General features: G+C 47.7%; 1 protein-coding gene across 1 annotated transcript in view; it reads left to right on the top strand.

Moving 5' to 3' along the window:
• EIF4A3 (eukaryotic translation initiation factor 4A3) overlaps positions 1–26,620 on the top strand; it is a 134,526-nt gene that overhangs the window by 24,580 nt on the left and 83,326 nt on the right. Inside the window, exons 2-4 of the mRNA XM_078649024.1 lie at positions 23,578–23,650; positions 25,955–26,021; positions 26,526–26,588. Coding sequence (XP_078505150.1) covers positions 23,578–23,650; positions 25,955–26,021; positions 26,526–26,588 — 203 coding nt within the window. The remainder of the gene's footprint in view (positions 1–23,577; positions 23,651–25,954; positions 26,022–26,525; positions 26,589–26,620) is intronic.

Raw genomic sequence — 26,620 nt, 5'->3', positions numbered from 1 at the left:
CCCGAAGAGCTGTTTTCAAAGCAACTCTTCTTCCTCATAATATAGAATATACAAATTCTGGCACCGTTGTCGCTCAGTAGCATGCGTCTAATTTCTAGATGCATACCTTTTTTTAGGTCGAGCTGACGTTAGCATTCATGCGAAGCATGAATGCTGTCAGCTCGACAACTAATGTGATCCGTTTTTAGGAGAGTGGACACCAAAGTGTTACGAGCGTTTTCAGTGCCGGATTTCACCTCGGGAGCGCGCAGCATTGTCTGCAGTGGCAGTGTCAGTTTCGCTTTTTTATTACTTTCGTTTTTCCCGAGGCTGGCTGAGGCTGGCTTGGAATGAACAGGCTTGCCCCCGCGCATGCGCAGAGTAACTCACAGCCCTTGTTTATATTTGTTTTAGTTCCGTGATGCTCCGATCTTTGCCCCTTCCGAGTGGAGCTTCCGAGTGGAGCTTCCGAGTGGAGCTTCCGAGTGGAGCTTCCGAGTGGAGCTTCCGAGTGGAGCTTCAGAGTGGAGCTTCAGAGTGGAGCTTCAGAGTGGAGCTTCAGAGTGCAGAGTGGAGCTTCAGAGTGGAGCTTCAGAGTGGAGCTTCAGAGTGGAGCTTCAGAGTGGAGCTTCAGAGTGGAGCTTCAGAGTGGAGCTTCAGAGTGGAGCTTCAGAGTGGAGCTTCAGAGTGCAGAGTGGAGCTTCAGAGTGCAGAGTGGAGCTTCAGAGTGGAGCTTCAGAGTGGAGCTTCAGAGTGGAGCTTCAGAGTGGAGCTTCAGAGTGGAGCTTCAGAGTGGAGCTTCAGAGTGGAGCTTCAGAGTGGAGCTTCAGAGTGCAGAGTGGAGCTTCAGAGTGCAGAGTGGAGCTTCAGAGTGCAGAGTGGAGCTTCAGAGTGGAGCTTCAGAGTGGAGCTTCAGAGTGCAGAGTGGAGCTGCAGAGTGGAGCTTCAGAGTGGAGCTTCAGAGTGCAGAGTGGAGCTTCAGAGTGGAGCTTCAGAGTGGAGCTTCAGAGTGGAGCTTCAGAGTGCAGAGTGGAACTTCAGAGTGCAGAGTGGAGCTTCAGAGTGCAGAGTGGAGCTTCAGAGTGCAGAGTGGAGCTTCAGAGTGCAGAGTGGAGCTTCAGAGTGGAGCTTCAGAGTGGAGCTTCAGAGTGGAGCTTCAGAGTGGAGCTTCAGAGTGGAGCGTGGAGCTTCAGAGTGGAGCTTCAGAGTGGAGCTTCGGAGTGGAGCTTCAGAGTGGAGCTTCAGAGTGGAGCTTCAGAGTGCAGAGTGGAGCTTCAGAGTGGAGCTTCAGAGTGCAGAGTGGAGCTTCAGAGTGGAGCTTCAGAGTGGAGCTTCAGAGTGGAGCTTCAGAGTGGAGCTTCAGAGTGGAGCTTCAGAGTGGAGCGTGGAGCTTCAGAGTGGAGCTTCAGAGTGGAGCTTCGGAGTGGAGCTTCAGAGTGGAGCTTCAGAGTGGAGCTTCAGAGTGCAGAGTGGAGCTTCAGAGTGGAGCTTCAGAGTGCAGAGTGGAGCTTCAGAGTGGAGCTTCAGAGTGGAGCTTCAGAGTGGAGCTTCAGAGTGGAGCTTCAGAGTGGAGCTTCAGAGTGGAGCTTCGGAGTGGAGCTTCGGAGTGCAGAGTGCAGATTCAGAGTGGAGCTTCAGAGTGGAGCTTCAGAGTGGAGCTTCAGAGTGGAGCTTCAGAGTGGAGCTTCAGAGTGGAGCTTCGGAGTGCAGAGTGCAGATTCGGAGTGGAGCTTCAGAGTGGAGTGGAGCTTCAGAGTGGAGCTTCAGAGTGGAGAGTGGAGATTCAGAGTGGAGATTCAGAGTGGAGAGTGGAGCTTCAGAGTGGAGCTTCAGAGTGGAGCTTCAGAGTGGAGCTTCAGAGTGGAGCTTCAGAGTGGAGCTTCAGAGTGGAGCTTCAGAGTGGAGATTCAGAGTGCAGATTCGGAGTGGAGCTTCGGAGTGGAGCTGAGCTTCAGAGTGGAGCTTCAGAGTGCAGAGTGGAGCTTCAGAGTGGAGCTTCAGAGTGCAGAGTGGAGCTTCAGAGTGGAGCTTCAGAGTGCAGTGGAGCTTCAGAGTGGAGCTTCAGAGTGGAGCTTCAGAGTGGAGCTTCAGAGTGGAGCTTCAGAGCGGAGCTTCAGAGTGCAGAGTGGAGCTTCAGAGTGGAGCTTCAGAGTGGAGCTTCAGAGTGGAGCTTCAGAGTGGAGCTTCAGAGTGGAGCTTCAGAGTGGAGCTTCGGAGTGGAGCTTCGGAGTGGAGCTTCGGAGTGGAGCTTCGGAGTGGAGCTTCAGAGTGGAGTGGAGCTTCAGAGTGGAGTGGAGCTTCAGAGTGGAGCTTCAGAGTGCAGAGTGGAGCTTCAGAGTGGAGCTTCAGAGTGCAGAGTGGAGCTTCAGAGTGGAGCTTCAGAGTGCAGAGTGGAGCTTCAGAGTGGAGCTTCAGAGTGCAGAGTGGAGCTTCAGAGTGGAGCTTCAGAGTGGAGCTTCAGAGTGGAGCTTCGGAGTGCAGAGTGCAGATTCAGAGTGCAGATTCGGAGTGGAGCTTCAGAGTGGAGCTTCAGAGTGGAGCTTCAGAGTGGAGTGGAGCTTCAGAGTGGAGCTTCAGAGTGGAGCTTCAGAGTGGAGAGTGGAGATTCAGAGTGGAGATTCAGAGTGGAGAGTGGAGCTTCAGAGTGGAGATTCAGAGTGGAGAGTGGAGCTTCAGAGTGGAGATTCAGAGTGGAGAGTGGAGCTTCAGAGTGCAGAGTGGAGCTTCAGAGTGGAGCTTCAGAGTGCAGAGTGGAGCTTCAGAGTGGAGCTTCAGAGTGCAGAGTGGAGCTTCAGAGTGGAGCTTCAGAGTGCAGAGTGGAGCTTCAGAGTGCAGAGTGGAGCTTCAGAGTGGAGCTTCAGAGTGCAGAGTGGAGCTTCAGAGTGCAGAGTGGAGCTTCAGAGTGGAGCTTCAGAGTGGAGCTTCAGAGTGGAGCTTCAGAGTGGAGCTTCAGAGTGGAGCTTCAGAGTGGAGCTTCAGAGTGGAGCTTCAGAGTGGAGCTTCAGAGTGCAGAGTGGAGCTTCAGAGTGGAGCTTCAGAGTGGAGCTTCAGAGTGGAGCTTCAGAGTGGAGCTTCAGAGTGGAGCTTCAGAGTGGAGCTTCAGAGTGGAGCTTCAGAGTGCAGAGTGGAGCTTCAGAGTGGAGCTTCAGAGTGCAGAGTGGAGCTTCAGAGTGGAGCTTCAGAGTGCAGAGTGGAGCTTCAGAGTGGAGCTTCAGAGTGCAGAGTGGAGCTTCAGAGTGGAGCTTCAGAGTGCAGAGTGGAGCTTCAGAGTGGAGCTTCAGAGTGCAGAGTGGAGCTTCAGAGTGCAGAGTGGAGCTTCAGAGTGCAGAGTGGAGCTTCAGAGTGGAGCTTCAGAGTGGAGCTTCAGAGTGGAGCTTCAGAGTGGAGCTTCAGAGTGGAGCTTCAGAGTGCAGAGTGGAGCTTCAGAGTGGAGCTTCAGAGTGCAGAGTGGAGCTTCAGAGTGGAGCTTCAGAGTGCAGAGTGGAGCTTCAGAGTGGAGCTTCAGAGTGCAGAGTGGAGCTTCAGAGTGGAGCTTCAGAGTGCAGAGTGGAGCTTCAGAGTGGAGCTTCAGAGTGCAGAGTGGAGCTTCAGAGTGCAGAGTGGAGCTTCAGAGTGGAGCTTCAGAGTGCAGAGTGGAGCTGCAGAGTGGAGCTTCAGAGTGGAGCTTCAGAGTGCAGAGTGGAGCTTCAGAGTGGAGCTTCAGAGTGCAGAGTGGAGCTTCAGAGTGGAGCTTCAGAGTGCAGAGTGGAGCTTCAGAGTGGAGCTTCAGAGTGCAGAGTGGAGCTTCAGAGTGGAGCTTCAGAGTGGAGCTTCAGAGTGGAGCTTCAGAGTGGAGCTTCAGAGTGCAGAGTGGAGCTTCAGAGTGGAGCTTCAGAGTGGAGCTTCAGAGTGGAGATTCAGAGTGGAGATTCAGAGTGGAGCTTCAGAGTGGAGCTTCAGAGTGGAGCTTCAGAGTGCAGAGTGGAGCTTCAGAGTGGAGCTTCAGAGTGCAGAGTGGAGCTTCAGAGTGGAGCTTCAGAGTGCAGAGTGGAGCTTCAGAGTGGAGCTTCAGAGTGCAGAGTGGAGCTTCAGAGTGGAGCTTCAGAGTGGAGCTTCAGAGTGCAGAGTGGAGCTTCAGAGTGCAGAGTGGAGCTTCAGAGTGGAGCTTCAGAGTGCAGAGTGGAGCTTCAGAGTGCAGAGTGGAGCTTCAGAGTGGAGCTTCAGAGTGCAGAGTGGAGCTTCAGAGTGCAGAGTGGAGCTTCAGAGTGGGGCTTCAGAGTGGAGCTTCAGAGTGGAGCTTCAGAGTGGAGCTTCAGAGTGGAGCTTCAGAGTGGAGCTTCAGAGTGGAGCTTCAGAGTGGAGCTGCAGAGTGGAGCTTCAGATTCAGAGTGGAGCTGCAGAGTGGAGCTGCAGAGTGGAGCTTCAGAGTGCAGAGTGGAGCTTCAGAGTGGAGCTTCAGAGTGCAGAGTGGAGCTTCAGAGTGGAGCTTCAGAGTGGAGCTTCAGAGTGCAGAGTGGAGCTTCAGAGTGGAGCTTCAGAGTGGAGCTTCAGAGTGGAGCTTCAGAGTGCAGAGTGGAGCTTCAGAGTGGAGCTTCAGAGTGCAGAGTGGAGCTTCAGAGTGCAGAGTGGAGCTTCAGAGTGGAGCTTCAGAGTGCAGAGTGGAGCTTCAGAGTGGAGCTTCAGAGTGGAGCTTCAGAGTGGAGCTTCAGAGTGGAGCTTCAGAGTGGAGCTTCAGAGTGGAGCTTCAGAGTGGAGCTTCAGAGTGGAGCTTCAGAGTGGAGCTTCAGAGTGCAGAGTGGAGCTTCAGAGTGCAGAGTGGAGCTTCAGAGTGGAGCTTCAGAGTGGAGCTTCAGAGTGGAGCTTCAGAGTGGAGCTTCAGAGTGCAGAGTGGAGCTTCAGAGTGGAGCTTCAGAGTGGAGCTTCAGAGTGGAGCTTCAGAGTGCAGAGTGGAGCTTCAGAGTGGAGCTTCAGAGTGGAGCTTCAGAGTGGAGCTTCAGAGTGGAGCTTCGGAGTGGAGCTTCAGAGTGGAGCTTCAGAGTGGAGCTTCAGAGTGCAGAGTGGAGCTTCAGAGTGGAGCTTCAGAGTGCAGAGTGGAGCTTCAGAGTGGAGCTTCAGAGTGGAGCTTCAGAGTGGAGCTTCAGAGTGGAGCTTCAGAGTGGAGCTTCAGAGTGGAGCTTCAGAGTGGAGCTTCGGAGTGGAGCTTCGGAGTGCAGAGTGCAGATTCAGAGTGGAGCTTCAGAGTGGAGCTTCAGAGTGGAGCTTCAGAGTGGAGCTTCAGAGTGGAGCTTCGGAGTGCAGAGTGCAGATTCGGAGTGGAGCTTCAGAGTGGAGTGGAGCTTCAGAGTGGAGCTTCAGAGTGGAGCTTCAGAGTGGAGAGTGGAGATTCAGAGTGGAGATTCAGAGTGGAGAGTGGAGCTTCAGAGTGGAGCTTCAGAGTGGAGCTTCAGAGTGGAGCTTCAGAGTGGAGCTTCAGAGTGGAGCTTCAGAGTGGAGATTCAGAGTGGAGATTCAGAGTGCAGATTCAGAGTGCAGATTCAGAGTGCAGATTCGGAGTGGAGCTTCGGAGTGGAGCTGAGCTTCAGAGTGGAGCTTCAGAATTCAGAGTGGAGCTTCAGAGTGGAGCTTCAGAGTGCAGAGTGGAGCTTCAGAGTGGAGCTTCAGAGTGCAGAGTGGAGCTTCAGAGTGGAGCTTCAGAGTGCAGAGTGGAGCTTCAGAGTGGAGCTTCAGAGTGCAGAGTGGAGCTTCAGAGTGGAGCTTCAGAGTGGAGCTTCAGAGTGGAGCTTCAGAGTGGAGCTTCAGAGTGGAGCTTCAGAGCGGAGCTTCAGGGTGCAGAGTGGAGCTTCAGAGTGGAGCTTCAGAGTGGAGCTTCAGAGTGGAGCTTCAGAGTGGAGCTTCAGAGTGGAGCTTCAGAGTGGAGCTTCAGAGTGGAGCTTCGGAGTGGAGCTTCAGAGTGGAGTGGAGCTTCAGAGTGGAGCTTCAGAGTGCAGAGTGGAGCTTCAGAGTGGAGCTTCAGAGTGCAGAGTGGAGCTTCAGAGTGGAGCTTCAGAGTGCAGAGTGGAGCTTCAGAGTGGAGCTTCAGAGTGGAGCTTCAGAGTGGAGCTTCAGAGTGGAGCTTCAGAGTGGAGCTTCAGAGTGGAGCTTCAGAGTGGAGCTTCAGAGTGGAGCTTCGGAGTGCAGAGTGCAGATTCAGAGTGCAGATTCGGAGTGGAGCTTCAGAGTGGAGTGGAGCTTCAGAGTGGAGCTTCAGAGTGGAGTGGAGCTTCAGAGTGGAGCTTCAGAGTGGAGCTTCAGAGTGGAGAGTGGAGATTCAGAGTGGAGATTCAGAGTGGAGAGTGGAGCTTCAGAGTGGAGATTCAGAGTGGAGAGTGGAGCTTCAGAGTGGAGATTCAGAGTGGAGAGTGGAGCTTCAGAGTTGAGATTCAGAGTGCAGAGTGGAGCTTCAGAGTGCAGAGTGGAGCTTCAGAGTGCAGAGTGGAGATTCAGAGTGGAGCTTCAGAGTGCAGAGTGGAGCTTCAGAGTGCAGAGTGGAGCTTCAGAGTGCAGAGTGGAGCTTCAGAGTGGAGCTTCAGAGTGGAGCTTCAGAGTGGAGCTTCAGAGTGCAGAGTGGAGCTTCAGAGTGGAGCTTCAGAGTGGAGCTTCAGAGTGGAGCTTCAGAGTGGAGCTTCAGAGTGGAGCTTCAGAGTGGAGCTTCAGAGTGGAGCTTCAGAGTGGAGCTTCAGAGTGGAGCTTCAGAGTGGAGCTTCAGAGTGGAGCTTCAGAGTGCAGAGTGGAGCTTCAGAGTGCAGAGTGGAGCTTCAGAGTGCAGAGTGGAGCTTCAGAGTGGAGCTTCAGAGTGGAGCTTCAGAGTGGAGCTTCAGAGTGGAGCTTCAGAGTGGAGCTTCAGAGTGGAGCTTCAGAGTGGAGCTTCAGAGTGGAGCTTCGGAGTGGAGCTTCAGAGTGGAGCTTCAGAGTGCAGAGTGGAGCTTCAGAGTGGAGCTTCAGAGTGCAGAGTGGAGCTTCAGAGTGGAGCTTCATAGTGCAGAGTGGAGCTTCAGAGTGGAGCTTCATAGTGCAGAGTGGAGCTTCAGAGTGGAGCTTCAGAGTGGAGCTTCAGAGTGCAGAGTGGAGCTTCAGAGTGCAGAGTGGAGCTTCAGAGTGCAGAGTGGAGCTTCAGAGTGGAGCTTCAGAGTGGAGCTTCAGAGTGGAGCTTCAGAGTGCAGAGTGGAGCTTCAGAGTGCAGAGTGGAGCTTCAGAGTGCAGAGTGGAGCTTCAGAGTGGAGCTTCAGAGTGGAGCTTCAGAGTGGAGCTTCAGAGTGGAGCTTCAGAGTGGAGCTTCAGAGTGGAGCTTCAGAGTGGAGCTTCAGAGTGCAGAGTGGAGCTTCAGAGTGCAGAGTGGAGCTTCAGAGTGGAGCTTCAGAGTGGAGCTTCAGAGTGGAGCTTCAGAGTGGAGCTTCAGAGTGGAGCTTCAGAGTGGAGCTTCAGAGTGCAGAGTGGAGCTTCAGAGTGGAGCTTCAGAGTGGAGCTTCAGAGTGGAGCTTCAGAGTGGAGCTTCGGAGTGGAGCTTCAGAGTGGAGCTTCAGAGTGGAGCTTCGGAGTGGAGCTTCAGAGTGGAGCTTCAGAGTGCAGAGTGGAGCTTCAGAGTGGAGCTTCAGAGTGCAGAGTGGAGCTTCAGAGTGGAGCTTCAGAGTGCAGAGTGGAGCTTCAGAGTGGAGCTTCAGAGTGGAGCTTCAGAGTGGAGCTTCAGAGTGGAGCTTCAGAGTGGAGCTTCAGAGTGGAGCTTCAGAGTGGAGCTTCGGAGTGGAGCTTCGGAGTGCAGAGTGCAGATTCAGAGTGGAGCTTCAGAGTGGAGCTTCAGAGTGGAGCTTCAGAGTGGAGCTTCAGAGTGGAGCTTCAGAGTGGAGCTTCGGAGTGCAGAGTGCAGATTCGGAGTGGAGCTTCAGAGTGGAGTGGAGCTTCAGAGTGGAGCTTCAGAGTGGAGCTTCAGAGTGGAGCTTCGGAGTGCAGAGTGCAGATTCGGAGTGGAGCTTCAGAGTGGAGTGGAGCTTCAGAGTGGAGCTTCAGAGTGGAGCTTCAGAGTGGAGAGTGGAGATTCAGAGTGGAGATTCAGAGTGGAGAGTGGAGCTTCAGAGTGGAGCTTCAGAGTGGAGCTTCAGAGTGGAGCTTCAGAGTGGAGCTTCAGAGTGGAGCTTCAGAGTGGAGCTTCAGAGTGGAGCTTCAGAGTGGAGCTTCAGAGTGGAGATTCAGAGTGCAGATTCAGAGTTGCATCATTGTAACAGGTGCATCAACCAACTGAGCTAGCTTGAAAAATTCCGGAGTGCAAACATACTAGATTAATAATGTAAGGTTCCTTTTGTAACACCTGCTTAGGACAGCTGCTAATCACCAAACATCTGATGCAGAGACACGCATTTTTTCCTTGACTGAAGCAACTATAACGATGATGCATATGTCATAAGTACATAGAAAGCTCACGAAAGTAAGCATGTGATGCTGAACATTTAAAAACATGATGGAATAACAATCTAGTATTTTAGCTATTCATCTTAACAAGACCAATGCATTGAACACCGTTACGTTGGCTGATAAAAGCGCATTTTATTTACAGTAGTCTAAAAGAGCAAAACTGCAGGAAAATGACCACTATACAAAATAAAAATAGCACTACTCTGCGCGCCGCCACTCCCGTGCACCATTTTAATTATGAAGACCCGGCCCGGCTCCAGTGCGTACCACTACCAACTATTTAATTAATTTTAAAAAGGCTCAGGCCAGGCCGATAGGGCGTGCGCACCACGGCACCATAATTAATGTTTATAGGCCGGGGCCCGTTACCATCCGTCCCTGGCGTGCGTTGCGCACTGTAACTATTATAATATAGGCTTGCCTGCTTGCTTGCTTCAGCAGCAGCCGAGGGCAAATGGAGCAGGCGAGGAAGCAACAGGGGTTGGGGGGCTGGTTGAGTGCAAGGGCGAACCCAATATGGAGGGAAGCGGCACACAGGCAAGAACAGAGAGCAACACTGAGTGCGGCCCCGGGAGCAAAGAAGTACAGAAGCGAGAAAGCATGTTCTATAGGAGGGACAAACACGAGTGACAAGTTGGGACATAAATAAGAAGCAGGCAAATGCGCGACAGGAAAGCAACTAATTAGTGCACGCAGCAGGCCTGGAGGCAGGCAGCCAGCAGCAGCCCTGCCCCGCCGGTCGGTGACGGAGACGGAGTGACAGACTCTGAGTGACTTACTTTGGTCTTCGGACTCGGATTCGGAAATCGGACAGGGCAGCTCAGCGTGGGCGGGCCTGGCCGCCTGGCTGCTTTGTCTTGGACTTGGAAGGCAGTTAAGTTCGTAGTTTTCGTTGTTCTTCTCTTGTCTTCTTCTTTGGCTATGCGCGCCGCCTGCCGCGCCCCATATGCCACGCACAGGGGCTTACTGCTTATTGGCCCGCATAATGTTGTGCGTGCCCTGGGGCTGCCTGGCATTGCTCACCACCACTCAGCAGCAGCCAGCCCTGCTGCCCACGCCCCCCACGCACGCGGCACGCGCATACGCGGCGGCGGAAGTGCGGAACGGAAAGTGAAAGAAAAGGATAAAGGCCTGTCCCGCGTCCCGCCGCCATTTCATAGAATCAGGCGGGCTTAGACTAAGATAACAAAAAGTGCCTTACACACTGTGTAAGGCACGGTTTGTTATCATTGTCACTTTTGCCTCATGTAATGTAACGTTTGCCTTTGTATTTTGTTCACTAGTAATGTTCTCATGTATCAGTTCTGTTTCTATTGTGAATTCGCTCTGACACCTTCGGGTGAAGTCCGCACATCCCTTCTTACTCGGCTTGCTTAGCTGGCAGAATGGTGTTGCAGCGTTGGCTAGGAGTTTATTATAGTTGAGCTTTTTTCTTTCAGTCAAACAATAAAGTAACATTCATACAACCTAAATTCAGGATGCTGCCTCCCTGCCAATGTTTTAGTCATCTCTCTTTTTAAAGTCGGGAACATTCTGTTAAAACAGCTGTTTAGGATGTAAGGTATTACTTCTCACGAAACAGACTGATTTTTGATAATGTCCTGAATGCAGCAAGGACCGTCTGAATCAATGTAAAGAATTGCAGTGTTCCTAATGTTCTATATGCGATTTGCCTTCAACTAGTAATTACCATTGGATCATTGTGTGCTGTCTCACTCTTAATGCCTGTTTAAAAAGAGTGCTCTATATGCTGGACCCAAGTATGTTGCTATTTAAACAACACCAGCGATCAATGCACGCTTCCACCACACGCACACAGAACCAGACGTCGGTGCACGCTTTCACCAGGCGCACACACACACCACCAACCGTCAGTGCACACTTTCACCAGGCACACCCCATCAGCCGTCAATGCACGCTTTCACCGGGCACACACGCCACTAGCTGGCAGTGCACACTTCCACCAGGCACACACACCATTAGCCATCAGTGCACATTTTCTACAAGCACACACACACCACCAGCCATCAGTGCACGCATCAATGGTTAGCACATCCACAATTAACTATTGTAGCAATCGCAGTATGGCGCACTTTACTTCTAAACATGTCAGTGCACGCTTTTCCACCATGCACACACACCATCAGCCATCAGTGCACACTTTCAACAGGCACACACACACCACTAGCCATCAGTACATGGTTTCATCAGGCATACCCACCACCGGCCGTCAGTACACACTTTCAACAGGCACAGACACCATAAGTCATCAGTGCACGCTTTCACCAGGCACAAACACCACCAGCCGTCAGTGCACGCTTTCACCGGGCACAAACACCAACAGCCGCCAGTGCACCCTTTCACCAGGCACAAACACCAACAGCCGTCAGTGCACGCTTTCACCGGGCACAAACACCACCAGCCACCAGTGCACCCTTTCACCAGGCACAAACACCACCAGCCGTCAGTGCACACTTTCACCAGGCACAGACGCCATAAGTTGTTCGTGCACGCTTTCACCGGGCACAAACACCACCATCCGTCAGTGCACGCTTTCACCGGGCACAAACACCACCAGCCAATACAGAGTTTGGAAAAGAATTCATGCAACACATTGTCATATACAATGCCAATAACTCAAACTTGAATGCTGCGAGACCTATTGCATTGCAAATGCTTTTTTTTTTTTTGGTGTGAAGCATGGGACCAAAATAGTCACCAGTCTCTTGATTTACAGTTGTTTTGGTTTCATCCCAATGCTTCTTTTCAAACTGAAATAGCTCTTTGATGCTTTTCCTGTTTACAGAAATATCCCTGTTATTTTCATTTGGTAATGCTAAGAGGACTTTTCTCTTTTCTGCATTATTTCTGTAACTAGGAACCAGATCCTATCTGGGGGACATCTTTTGTGACTAAGGTTCAATTGAATATGGTACTTTAGCATTATTACGATTGTGTTATGATGTAAAGCCGGCTGGAGTACAAATGTAAGTATGAACTGAATGACCCTTATTAAGTATATGAATATTGTCCCTCTCTGTGCCATGAAGATGCCCTTAAGTGGGTGTGTCAACGCACACATAGATCGGAACAGTGGGGCATATTATCAAGGGTGGCGATAGGAAATTATCGCCGCTTTAGTGGCCGTTTTCGGCCGCTAAGTGGCGAAAATTCTATCTCCCTATTAGCAAGCTGTCGCTAACAGCAGTTAGCGACAGCTTGTAGGCGATAGCGAGCGGTTTGGGGCCCGCTTTGCATGTCAGCGATATTTATCGCTAATGGCATGTAAAGTGGGCGTACCCAACCTGTTAGCGACTGAAAGCAGTCGCTAACCTCGCTATCGCCTATAACCAACACAGGCGTAGCGTTGGAAATATTCGCGTTAAGCGCGAATATCTCCAAAAACTAACCTGCTCAGACCAGTTCTTAGCCATTATATCCAATGGGAGGTGGATATAATGGCTAAGACCCTGTTAGCGATAATGCGTGAATATCGCTGTATTCTCAGCGATATTCACGGATTTTGCCGCTATCGCAAGGAATTTGATCGCTTTTGAGATAAACGTTGCTAATAGCACGTTATCTCAGCGATAAAATCCGGTGATGTGCGGCGATAAAAAAATTGCCGCTAAGCCTACATAGCGATAAAAATCGCTATTTGTTTATAATATGCCCCAGTGTTCTGTAATGCAGTTAATGCTCTACCCCCAGCACAGCCGTGAACACAGTCCTGCTCTGTAAAACCACCACATATTCATGGGTGAAGGACTAGCTGTTTCAAACAGCTGGACCGCCTGTCCCTGTGAAGATGGAAACCAGGTCTATATTTGGAAAGGGGCAGAGATCACCCTGCAGGTGGGTGCAGTCATCCCCAAAAATGTTTAGGTTGGGGTGATACCCCAATAAAATATACAATAAACAGATTAACACAAAAGTCAGTACAGTGTGTATGTATAAATATATATATATATATATATATATATATATATATATATATACACACATATACATACATATGCGCCATGGGATGGAGCCATCTCCTGTGTTTAATGTTCTGAGGCTGCACGAGCTGAAGACCTCCAGCCTCAGAAAAGCTGCTGCTGTGGCCTACTGCAGTGATCACGACGCCACCTAGCGGAGCAGCAAGGAGGGGACGCCCCAACCAATCAAGCGCAACTACTCACAACCTACTGTACGATTACAACACCGGCCAAAGGGCAGAGCTAGGCCATTTCGCATAACGTAGGGTGAGTGTGTAGGGTAAACATTGTGTGAGCGTGCAGGGTGAACATTGTGTGAGCGTGCAGGGTGAACATTGTGTGAGTGTGTAGGGTGAGCAGTGTGTGTGCAGGGAGAACAGTGTGTGAGTGTGTAGGGTGAGCAGTGTGTGTGTGTAGGGTGAGCAGTGTGTGTGTGAGTGTGTAGGGTGAGCAGTGTGTGAGTGTGTAGGGTGAGCAGGGTGTGCAGTGTGTAGGGTGTGCAGTGTGTAGGGTGAGCAGTGTGTGAGTGCAGTGTGTGAGTGTGCAGGGTGACCTTTGTGTGTGTGTGCGCAGGGTGAGCAGTGTGTGTGTGTGCGCGCGCAGGGTGAGCAGTGTGTGTGTGCGCAGGGTGAGCAGTGTGTGTGTGTGCGCAGGGTGAGCAGTGTGTGTGTGCGCAGGGTGAGCAGTGTGTGTGTGCGCAGGGTGAGCAGTGTGTGTGTGCGCAGGGGCAGTGTGTGAGTGCAGGGTACGAAAGCTCGAACTAAGTCCACCACAACGCCACACACAACCACACACACACCACCAGCCGTCAGTGCACGCTTTCACCAGGCACAAACACCACCAGCCGTCAGTGCAAGCTTTCAACGGGCACAAACCCCACCAGCCGTCAGAGCTGGCTTCCACCAGGCACACCCCACCAGACGTCAGTGCACGCTTTCACCAAACACACACACACCACCAGCCATCAGTGCACACTTTCACCAGGCACACACAACACCAGCCGTCAGTGCATGCTTTACCCGGCACACACACCTCCAGCCGGCAGTGCACGCTTCCACCAGGCACACACCACCAGCCATCAGTGCACGATTTCTACAGGCACACACCACCAGCCATCAGGGCACACATCAATTGTCAACGCATCCACAATTAACTATTGTAGCAATTGCAGTATGGTGCACTTTACTTTTAAACATATTCATCTAAGCGCAGCATGCCACCATTGCTACAATTCTAATCCAACCCACATAGTTCCACTAGACACCACATGCATACACTCCATAACACATGGCTAAAAGACATTGCCATTTACAATGCCATTAGCTCTAACTCAAATAATTCTGAGACCGATTGCATTTCCAATGCTTGTTTTATATAGAGGGAACCCGAACTGAAATGATCAAAGCGCTTTATATGAGCACCAGTTGCGTTATAGACGGACAGCATTAATTTTATTAGGCACAGTGAGATTAAGTGATTTGCCCAGAATCACAGGATGTTGCATGTCCCTGCCGAGACTTGAACCCGTTTCAAGCTGTTAGGCCACATGCGTGCGCAGTAGAATCACCGAGTGTTCCTTCATCATTGTTAACTTGCAAAATAATGGACAGCATCAGTGAACCTTAAGAACACCATTTTGAATAAGCTTAACAAGCTACTAATGATATACAGCATCTGTAATGAAAGTGTGTCCTCATGTAACGTAACTGGTGCTATGTAAAGCGCTCTGATAACTGGTTCGGTTCTAGTTCGCGCTATATAAAACTCCCCCAAAAAAAAAAAAAGGCAACAAGCACACCAAAATGCCAACTGGTTCAGTGCAGAGTTTTTCTCGCAAATGCTGACGGGGGCTGTGATTTGCCTCAGAGATTGCTCATAAGGCATATCGCTACTTCTGAAAACTATGCACTACGCCAAACAGCAAGCAAATCTAAACTAGAGCAAGTGTCAAAATAAAGCAATCAAAAGCAGTATAAAATGTGTTGTCATTTATGCATCTGCAACACGAAACTTATATTTGGGACGGGATTTTTTTAATGGAAGTTTATTCATGGTTGACTATCCACAACAACTCATTGAAAATCCATGTATTCACTCTAGGCAGTGGTTAATATACATGTGTGGCCTTTGAATAGCGTGATCCTAGATTAATTATATATGATGCCATCACGGACACCACCCTCTGCAGATCTTGCAGACAAGCTCCCACTCTGGTGATTTTTGGCACTCCTATAGCATGGACACCATCAGACTAAGATGTGTTCTACCTGGTTTAGTTATAGGTGAGATGGGCCGTGGATTCCCTCCTTGGTCTTCACCTACCCAGTCGGTCTTTAGACATACTTCTATCCGTCTCTCTGTATTGTCTCTTCCCTTTTCCTCCCTTTCTCACCCCCTGCCCCATCCACTACTTTTCTCTCCTCTCCTAATTGTATTGCCTATTTTTTGGGATTTATTGTGTAATTGTTGAACTTTTTATGTTTCATTGTTGATTCTCATGTAAAGCGCTCTGATACCTCCGGGTCTAACCAGCGCTATATAAAGCTCTTTAAATAAATAAATGTATCTACCAGGACCGCCCCAGTGCTGCTCCAATTGAGTAAAGAGTACAACTTCTCTTTAAAGAGCACTACATCACAGTGCATTAACTGACCACACCCCAGCTTCCTCACCACCTCTGATTACTCGTTAACTTTGTGCTAATCTCTGCTGAGTATGTAGAGCAATCAGTTGGCTAGGTTCATGCTATAGAAATAGCAATTGATGGACAGAATGCAGAACAATGTCATACATTCACCCCAGTACAGAGATCTGGGTCTAAATCCATCGTTTTTTTGCTCCCCATGCCATTCCAGTTTGAACCCAGCCATTTGCAAATCTCTTGACTGGGGGTGAATGTTTGATTTATTCTGCATTCCGTCCATCATTTGTTTGCATAGCACTTTTTACCCTAAGTGGGGTGGGTATGCCCAGACATGGGTCCCTTGCTCATTGTGCCACTGGATTCAAGCTAGCCTGGCTGATGAAGGGTAATACCCTGAAACCGGTCCCAGCATGCTTGTTTCCGGTCCAGGGGTGACCTGGCTTGGCAGTTCGGTCTGGACTGTTCCCATGAGACACAGGGTCAAGACTGATTTGCATATGGCTGGGTCTAAACTGGGGTGGCATGGTGAGCAAAAGAATGATGGATTTAACCCAGGTCTCTTGACTGGGGGTGAATGTTTGATTTATTCAGCATTTGGGAATGTTCAGCTACTTCAATATGTAACCATTGAGCCTGCTGGAAGAATACTGTATAATGGTTGCTCATGTCTGCTATATGCCACGAAGGCATACAATTGATGCCCTACTCAGCATATAATATATCAGTCTCTACAGCGTCCATTCCTATAGTTTGTTGTGGTTCTCTTGGATGGAACACCATTGAATACTGTCATTGCTACTATTGCCCATTCCTACGTGTTGCTCGCTGCCACCTTGTATGCTCTGGAGTACAGCTGATAAGGCTGTTACTCCGCCTTATCAGCTGTACTCCAGAGCATACAATAGAACGGATCTAACATTCCTCTCTCGGGTTGGAACCCTACAGCTGTAGCAGTTTTGAATGTTCCACTCTGTGTGGTCACCGTTTGGTACAGTTCTCAAAAGAGTAAGCTCCTGCATGCTTGACAGTTCATTAACACCCAATGTAAATATACAATTGCAGGCATTTAGGCATGGTCATGGGTCTTTAAAATTTAGGATAAAAGTTGGTGCTACTTGAATGATGGAGAATGTAAATATTTGTTCAGTCATCTAGGGGAGAGGTGTTAAAATGTATACACGTGACCGCCACTTAATAACCAAGTCAAAACGCAAAACTCACAAATGCAGCTGGTCACAGGCAATTGCACGGAAATAAGAAATTCATCTGCAAGGGCTAGATGGGTTTAATAATGAAATATGCATCTTTTATAGCAAACGGTTCCATGTTCCTGCCTGAAATGTGTATGGTGGAAAAATGTCAAATGGGATTATTGGCATATGGATAACCGCTGCCCCATCCACCTTAAAATGTATTCCAAACAGTATTGTACTGCAATTGCTTTATTCACAGCTTCATACCCCAGACTAGGTGTCGAAGCACAGTTGTTGACCTGAAGCATGCTACATAAACCTCATGATGTGCTTGGTCGTATAAATGATGATACAGTATGAACAACTGCAGTGTGGGATGTATGGCATCATGTGAATAACCAAAGCAACACTCTTACCTCATCTGGGGCCACGGTGTGTAGGCACGTAATGCCAAGAAATGGAGTGAGAATGCACCAGAGTAATAAAGGAGGAGCCCATTGCTTGTTGTATGGACAGGCAGTTGTCGCACATACCCTTTACAATTCCATTGGAGCAACAGGGGATCAGACGTTAGGCATGTACTGTGTGTATACAGCAATACTAGGCGTTCCATGCTCCATTTGAGCCGGTGTGTGTCAGTGGGGCCCACCGACACTACATTTGTGGAGTGGCACAATTTTTCACATTAGACACTTACCGACAGCAGGAGAAGGAAAAAGAAAGCGGAAAGAATGTAAGAGATACTTGGAAAACCGTCAAAGGGAGAAAGCAGGAACCTGCAAGAGTGCGTTAAGGGCGACTCAGAGTCTGGTAGTGGATTAAGGAGGCCTGAGGTGAATTGAAGACTGCACAGCTTTGGCATTTTGTGCGTCGACTTAATTGCACCAGCCGCGGGCTTCTGCCAAGAGTTATGGGCATTCATTTGTTTGGAAATTAAGCGCTGTTAACATTCTATATTAGACAGCTAATTTCATGGTTTGCTTAGGCATACAATCTAGACATGTGACGTTATGTCCTAGATGTATTCCAGTTGGACATGTAAAGAGTAGGCTATAGTCCGATTTAGTTGGAAGGGGTGAAAGGTATATGTTGGCCATGACAGAACACACTACAGGCTGACAAAGCACTGGTATGCAGCTATTTTCATTGATTTGGCTCCCCCCGTAGTGATGTGACGGACTGGGGCAATTTCCAATCTGCTCCAATTTCCATCCAAATCACTAAACCAGTAGGAAACGGGGGAGAATAAATAAATAACTAAAGGTGGAGGTTCAAAAGCTGGTTTGCAAATAAAGATCTGGTTCCCTATAGGAAGTTTGTCTGAGGTGCAGAAAATGGAACTAAGGTGTTCTGTAACTGACTTATCAATGCAAGATTTCTGTAGTGCCAGCTGCCCCACCTTAATATATTAAGTGTTTTTTTTTTTTTTGGTTGAGCTGGGCAGCGCATGTGCTGCTCAGCGAGGCATGCTGTATTAGTATTGATTTGAAGCTCTGCCCACATTTTATTGGCTTGTCATTGTCCTTTGTAAAGTCTGACTTCTGATTTGTTAATAGGCTTGTTAGTCCCCCCCCCCCCCCCTTAGTACCGCCTTTTCTTAATTTGTAACCTTTTACTTATGTTGTTAAATGGTATGTCTTATTTGGTCTGTAAGCACTATTTTCTTTAACAAGTTTCTCCTACTGCTGGTTCGACATCGTTTCCTGCAACATTCAGCGCCCCATGCGTGCGTTCATTTTCCAAGCAGCAGGAACAATGGCAGTCGCTTCTTTGAAATGAAATAGGTCTCGCATTTACAAGATTGAGCTATTGGCATTGTAAATGACACTGCCTTTTATTTGTGTTAATTATCAAAACCGATAAATAAGACATTCTCTTTGTCAATGCAAATAGCTTAAACTCTCGCAAATGCGAGAACTATTGCATCCTGTTTTTACAACTTTTATCGAGTGCACGTGTAACATTCCATGTAGCAAGCTTTTTAGTGGCAGGTGTTCGCATAAATAAGAAGCGCTCTAATTTACGTCACAGACATACAATAATTGAATCATGTTTGTAGTGTCGTTGCCTTCCTAAAACCATGTAGATAATTTGTCAAACGGAATCTTTTAAATTTTTAATCGAACTCCTGAAATATGTTCATTTTAAATATGAAATGTTATTTATATTCTTGATGTTTATAATTAATTGTAATTGTATGTAATGCCGTATTGTTTTGTATGTGATTTTTTTGTACCCTGTGTCTTTTTCTGATTTTTACTAATCGAATAAAAGTGATTGACTGACTGACTGGCATTGCAAATGCTTGTTTTATTCTTTTGGTGACCTCCAGCTAAATCAATAGCAGGGCCACATGCTTACGCACAAACACTCACTGGACACCCTGTAGTATCTACAGCATGACCACGTGTGTCAAACCTCAATTTAGCTAAGTCAAATGGAGAATGGCCATTTTGCAAGCCCCATTCTCTCAGTCCTACAACTTTTGAAAAAACTGGACCAAAAAGTGCTAGCAATAGCTAGACCGAAGTCACCAGAGTGTGGGACTGCCAGTGATGGTGACAGTGCGTAAAAACCGTACATTAGCAAGTCTGCAGTTAATAAGATCAAATTCTGAATTGAGCGGAGATAGGTAATGGCCTTGTTTGTTTCAGATTGATAAAGTGGTTTGTGATGTATTTATGTCAACTTGTTAAAGTTTTTTTCTGTTCATATGTTTTGTGTATTTGTCTGGCATTGTGTTCATCCCTGAAGGGCATTGTCTTCTTTTGCAAGCCATACCTGCTGTCGGGGAATCCCAAATATATCTACTGCGGACATTATACGGGGCTAATCTGACACAATTGTGTCTTTTTCTGAGATAATGTTGGCACTAGCAGAGTAAATGATGCACCTTGAGCTATCTGTGGACATATCATGACATATTGGCACCTATTTAGCTACTAATGTCCATTGCTGATGTGATGTCGGACTTTTTAGCATTATGGTGGGCATAAATGGCACCGTTTTGGCCATGATATCATGGGCAGCTTTGGCAGAAGATAGATATCTTTCACATTCTGGTAGGCGTTTCTGGAATGTGATTGTAAACCCCGGGCAAATGGGACAGAACCCATGTGAAGCATTTTTACATGGGAACTCATAAGTTGACGATTACTGAACATGCATAATATCTGATTTAACCCATGTTCTAGTTACGTGTGCCAACTAACTTTCGTCCCTCCAACGCACTGCTTATGACCTCACATATTGCATTACTAATTACATGATCAATGATATCCAAACCACTTGCCCGTTCCCAGATCCATACAAGCCCTCTCACAACGGCACACTTATCCATAGAGCCAATCGCACACCCCCACCCGCTCTCTCACTTATACAGCCACTCTGAAAACAATTCACTAACCCATACTGTTACTCATACATCAGTCAGTCACTTACCCATACAACCACTCACACTCTCACCTATACAGCTACTTACACACCCAATCACTCACACAGCCTTTCAGCACAGCCACTCACTCACCCTTACAAGCACTCACACACACTGACACCCGCTCACTCCCTCACACAGCCACTCACACACCCACACATTCCTCCCCCTGCAGCCTCTCGGATACCCACTCACACACAGTTACAGTCACTCACATAATATATGTTAGTAGTAGTATCACCTTTAACTAGTTCACCTAGTATACTAATTTAACTTTTATAGTAGCTTAGTTTGATTAGAAACGTAGAAAACACTTACTATTTGATGTCACTGACCATATCATCAGTGATGTAACATGTGAGGTCCTAAGCAGTGCATTAGGGGGTAAGTTATAGTTAGCTCAAGTAACTCTAACTGCTGAATTTCTATGGTTGACTGCAAACACGTTAACCAGGAAGTGTTGGCAGCCATCTTAGGACTCCGCTTCAGTTGTATCCCAAAAGAAAATGCAAAAATAATAAATGGGGGCAGGGTACGAATAATGTAACCCCTTGGCCTTGGTCCTGGGGTCCCACAGGGCCCGAGCCTGGGCAAAAAAGCACTTTTTAAAAATTCACTGCAGAATTTGCAAATATCGCAGCGAATTAGAAAAAAAGCACTGTCTCCTGCGCTTGTTATAATTATGGCCCCCGGTTGCCATGCAAAATAAAGTTTTAAACATGAAGGTCGCACGGGGCACCCATCCAAAGGCTTAATAATGCCCGGGGGACCACCATTCTACTGGGGCAATTGCAATTGCTTCTTTTAAAAGGGGGGGTCATGCGGCCCCCCTTCCAGGCTTTACACAGCCATCACCTCCCTAGGCGGGTCCATGCAGAACATCGGAGGGGGACCGTGCACACCCTCATCCCGAGGCAAACATGCGGGCAGGGAGAAAGAGATGAAAGAACTGCTCTCACACTCGAGGAGCTGCATTTCCAGCAGGTCGACTGCAAAGGCTTTGACGCTCCCCACCTCGGTCTCCAACATGCACACTAGGTTCCCTTGGTGGCACAGACCAGGGAGACGTGGCCGGGCCCTGGGTGATGGGGTCTCTGGGGTCGAAATCGGCGTGGACTGGGGCTACTTGGACTTCTCTCTGTTTTCGTTATTAGTATTATGCAAAGGTCTCCCTCTCCTTCCCACATTGATGGACAGCTTAACAAAAGGCCCTCGTGCACGTTTGCTGTTGATTTTGGTGGCACGGTATTGATGCAGAGGAATATAATGACCTCTCCACCAAACAAAGAAGCAGTTACTTCATTTAGTTAAGGTGAAGTATCCCTGTTTGGTGGAGAATCACCTCTTTTTAGTCTTGTCATCATTTCTTAATGAGGATTTATGTATCACAGATTTGTGGATGAAGACGCTCGAGGAACAATCACTTTGCAGAAATTGCATGCACACAAGGTCACTGGAAACATTACCACATGATCCTTTACGCAGCTGTAGTGCAGAATATGCATGAGACATTTACCCAACGAGGTAGCACTAATTAACCAGATGAAAGTACTCCAGTTGGGTAGATGTTTTTGGGAAAACTGGAGACTCTTCTGGGAAAAAGAGGTTCCAGCCTGGCTATGGTGCACATTTCACAGTAATTATATCTAAACGGGAAGCACTTAAAATATAAACATAGCAAGTGACCCAGTTGAAGCTCCATTTCTGTAAAGCACAATCGTGCATAACTTCCTTGGCTTGATGAAGGCAAATCAAATGTTTCCTCTTGTATTCCACGTTGGAAAGCAATCTCAAATATATAATGGAGATGAATGTATTGTTGATCTAATGGAGCGCAATCTGATCTGTAGTGACTGTGACACGCGGTTTCATTCTTGTCTCCTGGGGAGTGCTGAGTCCATGGTTCTCCCTGTTAAATACCCTTAGTATGCCAATGCCCAAAATTCATGTAAAGACACACACAGGCACACCCACTCACAGACCCACACATCCACTCGCACACCCATAGCACCGCTCACACATACACCCACAGAATCACACAGCCACTCGCACAACCCTAATGCCTCCCACAGACCCACAAAGGTACTCACTCACCCACTCACAGACCCATATAGGCACTCGCACACCCACTCACAGATCTATACAGCCACTTGCACACCCACTTACATATCCACACAGCCACTAACATCCTCACTCATCCATCTATACAGCCACTCACACACCTATTCTCAAAGTTTACAGGTTACATTTAGGAAATAAAATGTAAAACGGCTTAGAAATTCACTGGGGAAAAACAAAGGTTACAGGGACATTAGGCTCAAATTTCACTTGTACAAAACAAGTGAAATTCGGCAGTTATAGTTACCTCTGCTAACTATAACTTACGCCCCTGCGATGCACTGCTTATGACCTCCCATTTTATATCAATGACATCATCCCGAAAACCACACACACACCCACTCACATCCCATACGTCTCATACACCCACTCCCTCACAATCACTTGTGTACCCATACAAGCGCTCTCACTCCCGCTCACTGATCCATAGAGCCACTCACTTCCACTCACCCATGCAGCCACTAATGCGCCCATATAGCCATTCAGTCAGTCACCCCTACAGCTACTCGCTCAACCATACAGTCTCACTCACCCATTCAGTTACACATGCACACTTACTCATGCATATACTAACATAGGTACTCACTCACCTATACAGTCACTAACAGAAAGACACACCCATACAGCTACTCTCACATTTATTCACTCAACCGTAGTCACCTACACACCCACTCACCCATGCAACACTTATACACCCACTCTTTCATATAGCCACACTCACTCCCCATCTCTCACCTATATGGCCTCTGACATACCCACTCACTCATCCATACACCACTGACCGTCACGCTCTCACCCAGACATCCGCTCTCACCCAGACATCCGCTCTCACCCAGACATCCGCTCTCACCCAGACATCCGCTCTCACCCAGACATCCGCTCTCCCTCCCCCAGGCGCATCCGCTCGCTCTCCCCCAGGCGCATCCGCTCGCTCTCCCCCAGGCGCATCCGCTCGCTCTCCCCCAGGCGCATCCGCTCGCTCTCCCCCAGGCGCATCCGCTCGCTCTCCCCCAGGCGCATCCGCTCGCTCTCCCCCAGGCGCATCCGCTCGCTCTCCCTCAGGCGCATCCGCTCGCTCTCCCCCACACATACCACTCACTCACACAATACAACCATTAACACCCATAGAGCAACTCAAACAACTACTCGCATGGATACACACAGCCACTCACATATGTTATAAATAATATCACTCAGTTATACACAGTTAATTAATTTTACCTTTTTGGTATCTTACTGTATATCTTTAACACTCAAACTTTTAGGAAACGCTCACAATCACTGAATGATGTCATCAGTGATATCATTTGAGATGTCATCATTGATGTCACTGACCATATCATGAGTGATGTAATATATGTGCGGTCCTAAGCAGTGCATTGCGGGGGTGTAAAAAATTATTCGCTCCGGTAACTAAAGAATTTAATTTGTTTTGTATCCGTGAAATCTTAGCCTATCTAATATCCCTGTGATCTTTGATTTTTTCAATGATAAAACATATAACCTACTCGCGACTGCCAGTAGTATGTATGTGTATATGTATATAAAAATAGTGTAATCCAGGTACGTTGGCAATTTTTTTTTGGGTGACTCGATTGTGCCCGGTGCATTGCTGAAGTAGGGCATGCGGGCCTCTTACAACTTTTACCTAAAAAACTCATGGTCCAAGTGAAATCGCTTGCACTATTCTTTTCTCTGATCACGCAAAATTTCAGTTTTTAGCAATCCATAAAAATGATCTTGAATTGCTTTTGCAAGATCTGATTTTACAGTGTAAGGTTTTCATTGCTTTAATATCCTCTTTTTCAGGTTTTGAAAAGCCATCTGCTATCCAACAGCGAGCTATTAAACAGATCATCAAAGGAAGAGATGTAATTGCACAGTAAGTCCGACCCTATACCACAGAGAAAGATTACAGCATGCAGTATATCGCATTTATTCTTTTCTCGTTCTTTCAGGCTCCTCTTAACATTTGCACCATATTGAGGGATGAGTGATTGTAGGGGATGATTTTATTTTGGAAATGTGAGTTGAATGGAATAGGGAAGTATCTGTTTTGAGGCTACGATTTTAGCCATGGAACCATCAGCTTAATGATCATGGTGTTTAGACCCTGAAGAAGCTTCCCAAGCTGGCTTTTTGTTTTGTATTTTTTTTATAATCCGAAGGTAAGTAAGGTAGTTGCCTGCACAACCATGTCTTCTTGCTCAGTCACCTTTCAAGCTTCCTAGCTTGACCATTAAGCCAGTTTTTAACTACATTAGATAATTGCAAGAAGCTAATGACATGCCTGTGTTTTTAGGTCTCGCTAGACGTAAGCAAAAGCGAAGCTTTTGCTTGCTGTCTATGCGAGACAACTATAGTAGTTACTTTTCGGGGAATGAGGACAGGAAAGTGCCACGCGCATTTGCAAGCCGAGATTCGACCTCGTGAGCGCGCACGTCGTCACTCACGCATGCGCACAAAGCAAGCCATACACACACTGCATATACACACACGCACCCCCCCTTAAACATACACACGAGCACACAGACAGACAGACGCACGCACAAACACACTCCGAGACACACACACACGCGTACACCCCACCCCCACTCACCCCTCCTCTCACTCAACACACTCACCTGTTCTGGCGGTGCTCGGCGGCGGATCTGCATCTCGGGTGGCGCTTCACCACATGAGAGCCCCGCCTTCCCCATGCGCCCGGCCGCTCTTCACCCGGTCCCCCATCTCGGGACCGGGACTCAATGCGGAGCCTTCGTGGCTCCTCGGGCAGCTCTCTCTCCCTCTCGCCGCGATGGGGCGGGACTTCCGGTTGGGGCCGCACTGTGATTGGCCGGCTTCCCAACCGCTTCCGGGTCGTCGCAGGCAGCGCGGCGGCCCGGCGGGGATTTGTTTTTTCATTTGCAGTTACTTTCGTAAATTTTCATACGCCAAATGAACACTTGTTAATTTAGAAATTAACTAAATCACAGTTGCAAACATTTGCAACGTTGTAGGCATTATGGATATTAGACATTGTTGATGTTACATTTGTGGTGTCGTGTAATAAACAAGCACGTCTGCTGATCAGGAGCCTTGAGCAGTATCCTGGAGAAATTAAATGGCCTTTATTATGTTTGTGATCATCAGTCGTACTTGAAATGCACAAGCACCTAAAACGTCTTTCCCTCAATGAGTGAACGGAGAATGCAACACCTGGCAGTGCAGAACTCTAATATAAAAGAATGAAAATTCGGCGGTATCACTTTAACGTTCAGAAGTTCTGCTGCCATTAACAATACAAGCATTTGCAATGCAATAGGTCTCGCATTTCCGTGAGTTTAAGCTATTGACATTGTAAATGACAATGCCTTTTATTTACGTTTAAAAAAAAAAAAATAGGCATTGTCATTTACAATGCCAATAGCTTAAACTCGCGGAAATGCGAGATCTATTGCATTGCAAATGCTTGTTTATTATTGTGTCTGATCGTAGACTACCCTCCAAATCAGGGTGGCAGTATGGTCCTGTGTTCACCATGTCTCACCGGCGCATGTTGGTGGTCATTGAATCTGTTACTGTGCAGCATTCATGTCTTCTGCCTTGTGAACATGCTGTCTGTCATAACAGTGGTATCACTTTGGCTGTCTCTAAAATAGCTCTCCCAGCAAGTACAAATTGTAGACTACTTTCCTTGTTGTCGGCAGTCCATGTACCATGAAGTAGAAGTGCTGTTTCTGCCACATGATATTTATAAGACCTCTTCTGGCTGAAGCTGAGACTTGCTAATGTTCATGCTGTGCGTCCCATTTAGATGCAGTGCTACTGTAATTGTCACTTTTGTGGAAGGTGCTAGAACTTTTGCTGATTTTAAGTAAAGTTAACTTGGTTGAATTAAGGGGTTTGACTTAAAACAGAAGGGCAAGACTTTGTACATCAGTCTATGGAATAACACCTACTCCTTAGGGAATAGCTTTGTATCTAGAGATGCTACAGCAGCCTCACTCAGTATGGAAATTACACAACTTTCTTTGTTTTATTGTTGTTTTAAAAATATATATATAATAACCAGATTGTCTGGAAACTGCCTACTTTAGCGCTGCAGGGGAAGATGTACACTAGCTGCTTCCTTGACATAGTCTTCCTGTAACACTAATCAATAATGGAGGGTTCCCTAGTTTACAAATCTTTCCCCTTTTTCCAGGTCACAGTCTGGTACTGGCAAGACTGCAACGTTTTGTGTTTCTGTTCTTCAGTGCCTGGACATTCAGGTAATGCAATACATTTGATATGAATATCTCTGCTACAAACACTTCCAAAGGCCACAGCTGTAGCAAAACAGCACGAGCTCCTAATTTAACCAACACAAATTAACTACAGCGACTTTTCAACTTGAATAAATGTCTATCTTATCATTTATGCAGTGTTAGAGCTATGTTGTTTTCTATTGGGCTCCACGTCCTGTGGCACATATGGAACAGATATTAGCCACCCCGAGAAATGCAGCATATTTGTCATCTTTTGCACTGTAAAGTTCAAATCTAATATTTGAATTTCATTTTAAAGCACTCGATCGTGTATTAGCCCTTTCTTCAATTCAGAAAGTGCTAGTGTAAAGAGATGTCAGAAATGTATAAACTTTGGCTGCAGACTTTGGGTAAGGTAATTTTAAAATTGGGTATAGTTGGTCCTGACACGATATACTACATTATCAAGCCTAATGTGCTGGAATGTTCAGTGTCAATTATTTAATTTTTTTGTTTTATTGTGTAAAGGTACGTGAAACCCAAGCATTAATCCTGGCACCAACAAGAGAACTGGCGGGTCAGATACAGAAGGTAAAAATGCTAAAGCTAAACTGCATGTTCTT

The sequence above is a fragment of the Lissotriton helveticus genome, chromosome 6, assembly GCF_964261635.1.
Source record: "Lissotriton helveticus chromosome 6, aLisHel1.1, whole genome shotgun sequence".
NCBI classification, from domain to species: domain Eukaryota; kingdom Metazoa; phylum Chordata; class Amphibia; order Caudata; family Salamandridae; genus Lissotriton; species Lissotriton helveticus.
Note: the sequence above shows the minus strand (reverse complement) of the source record. Positions and strands in the feature narration are given on the sequence as shown.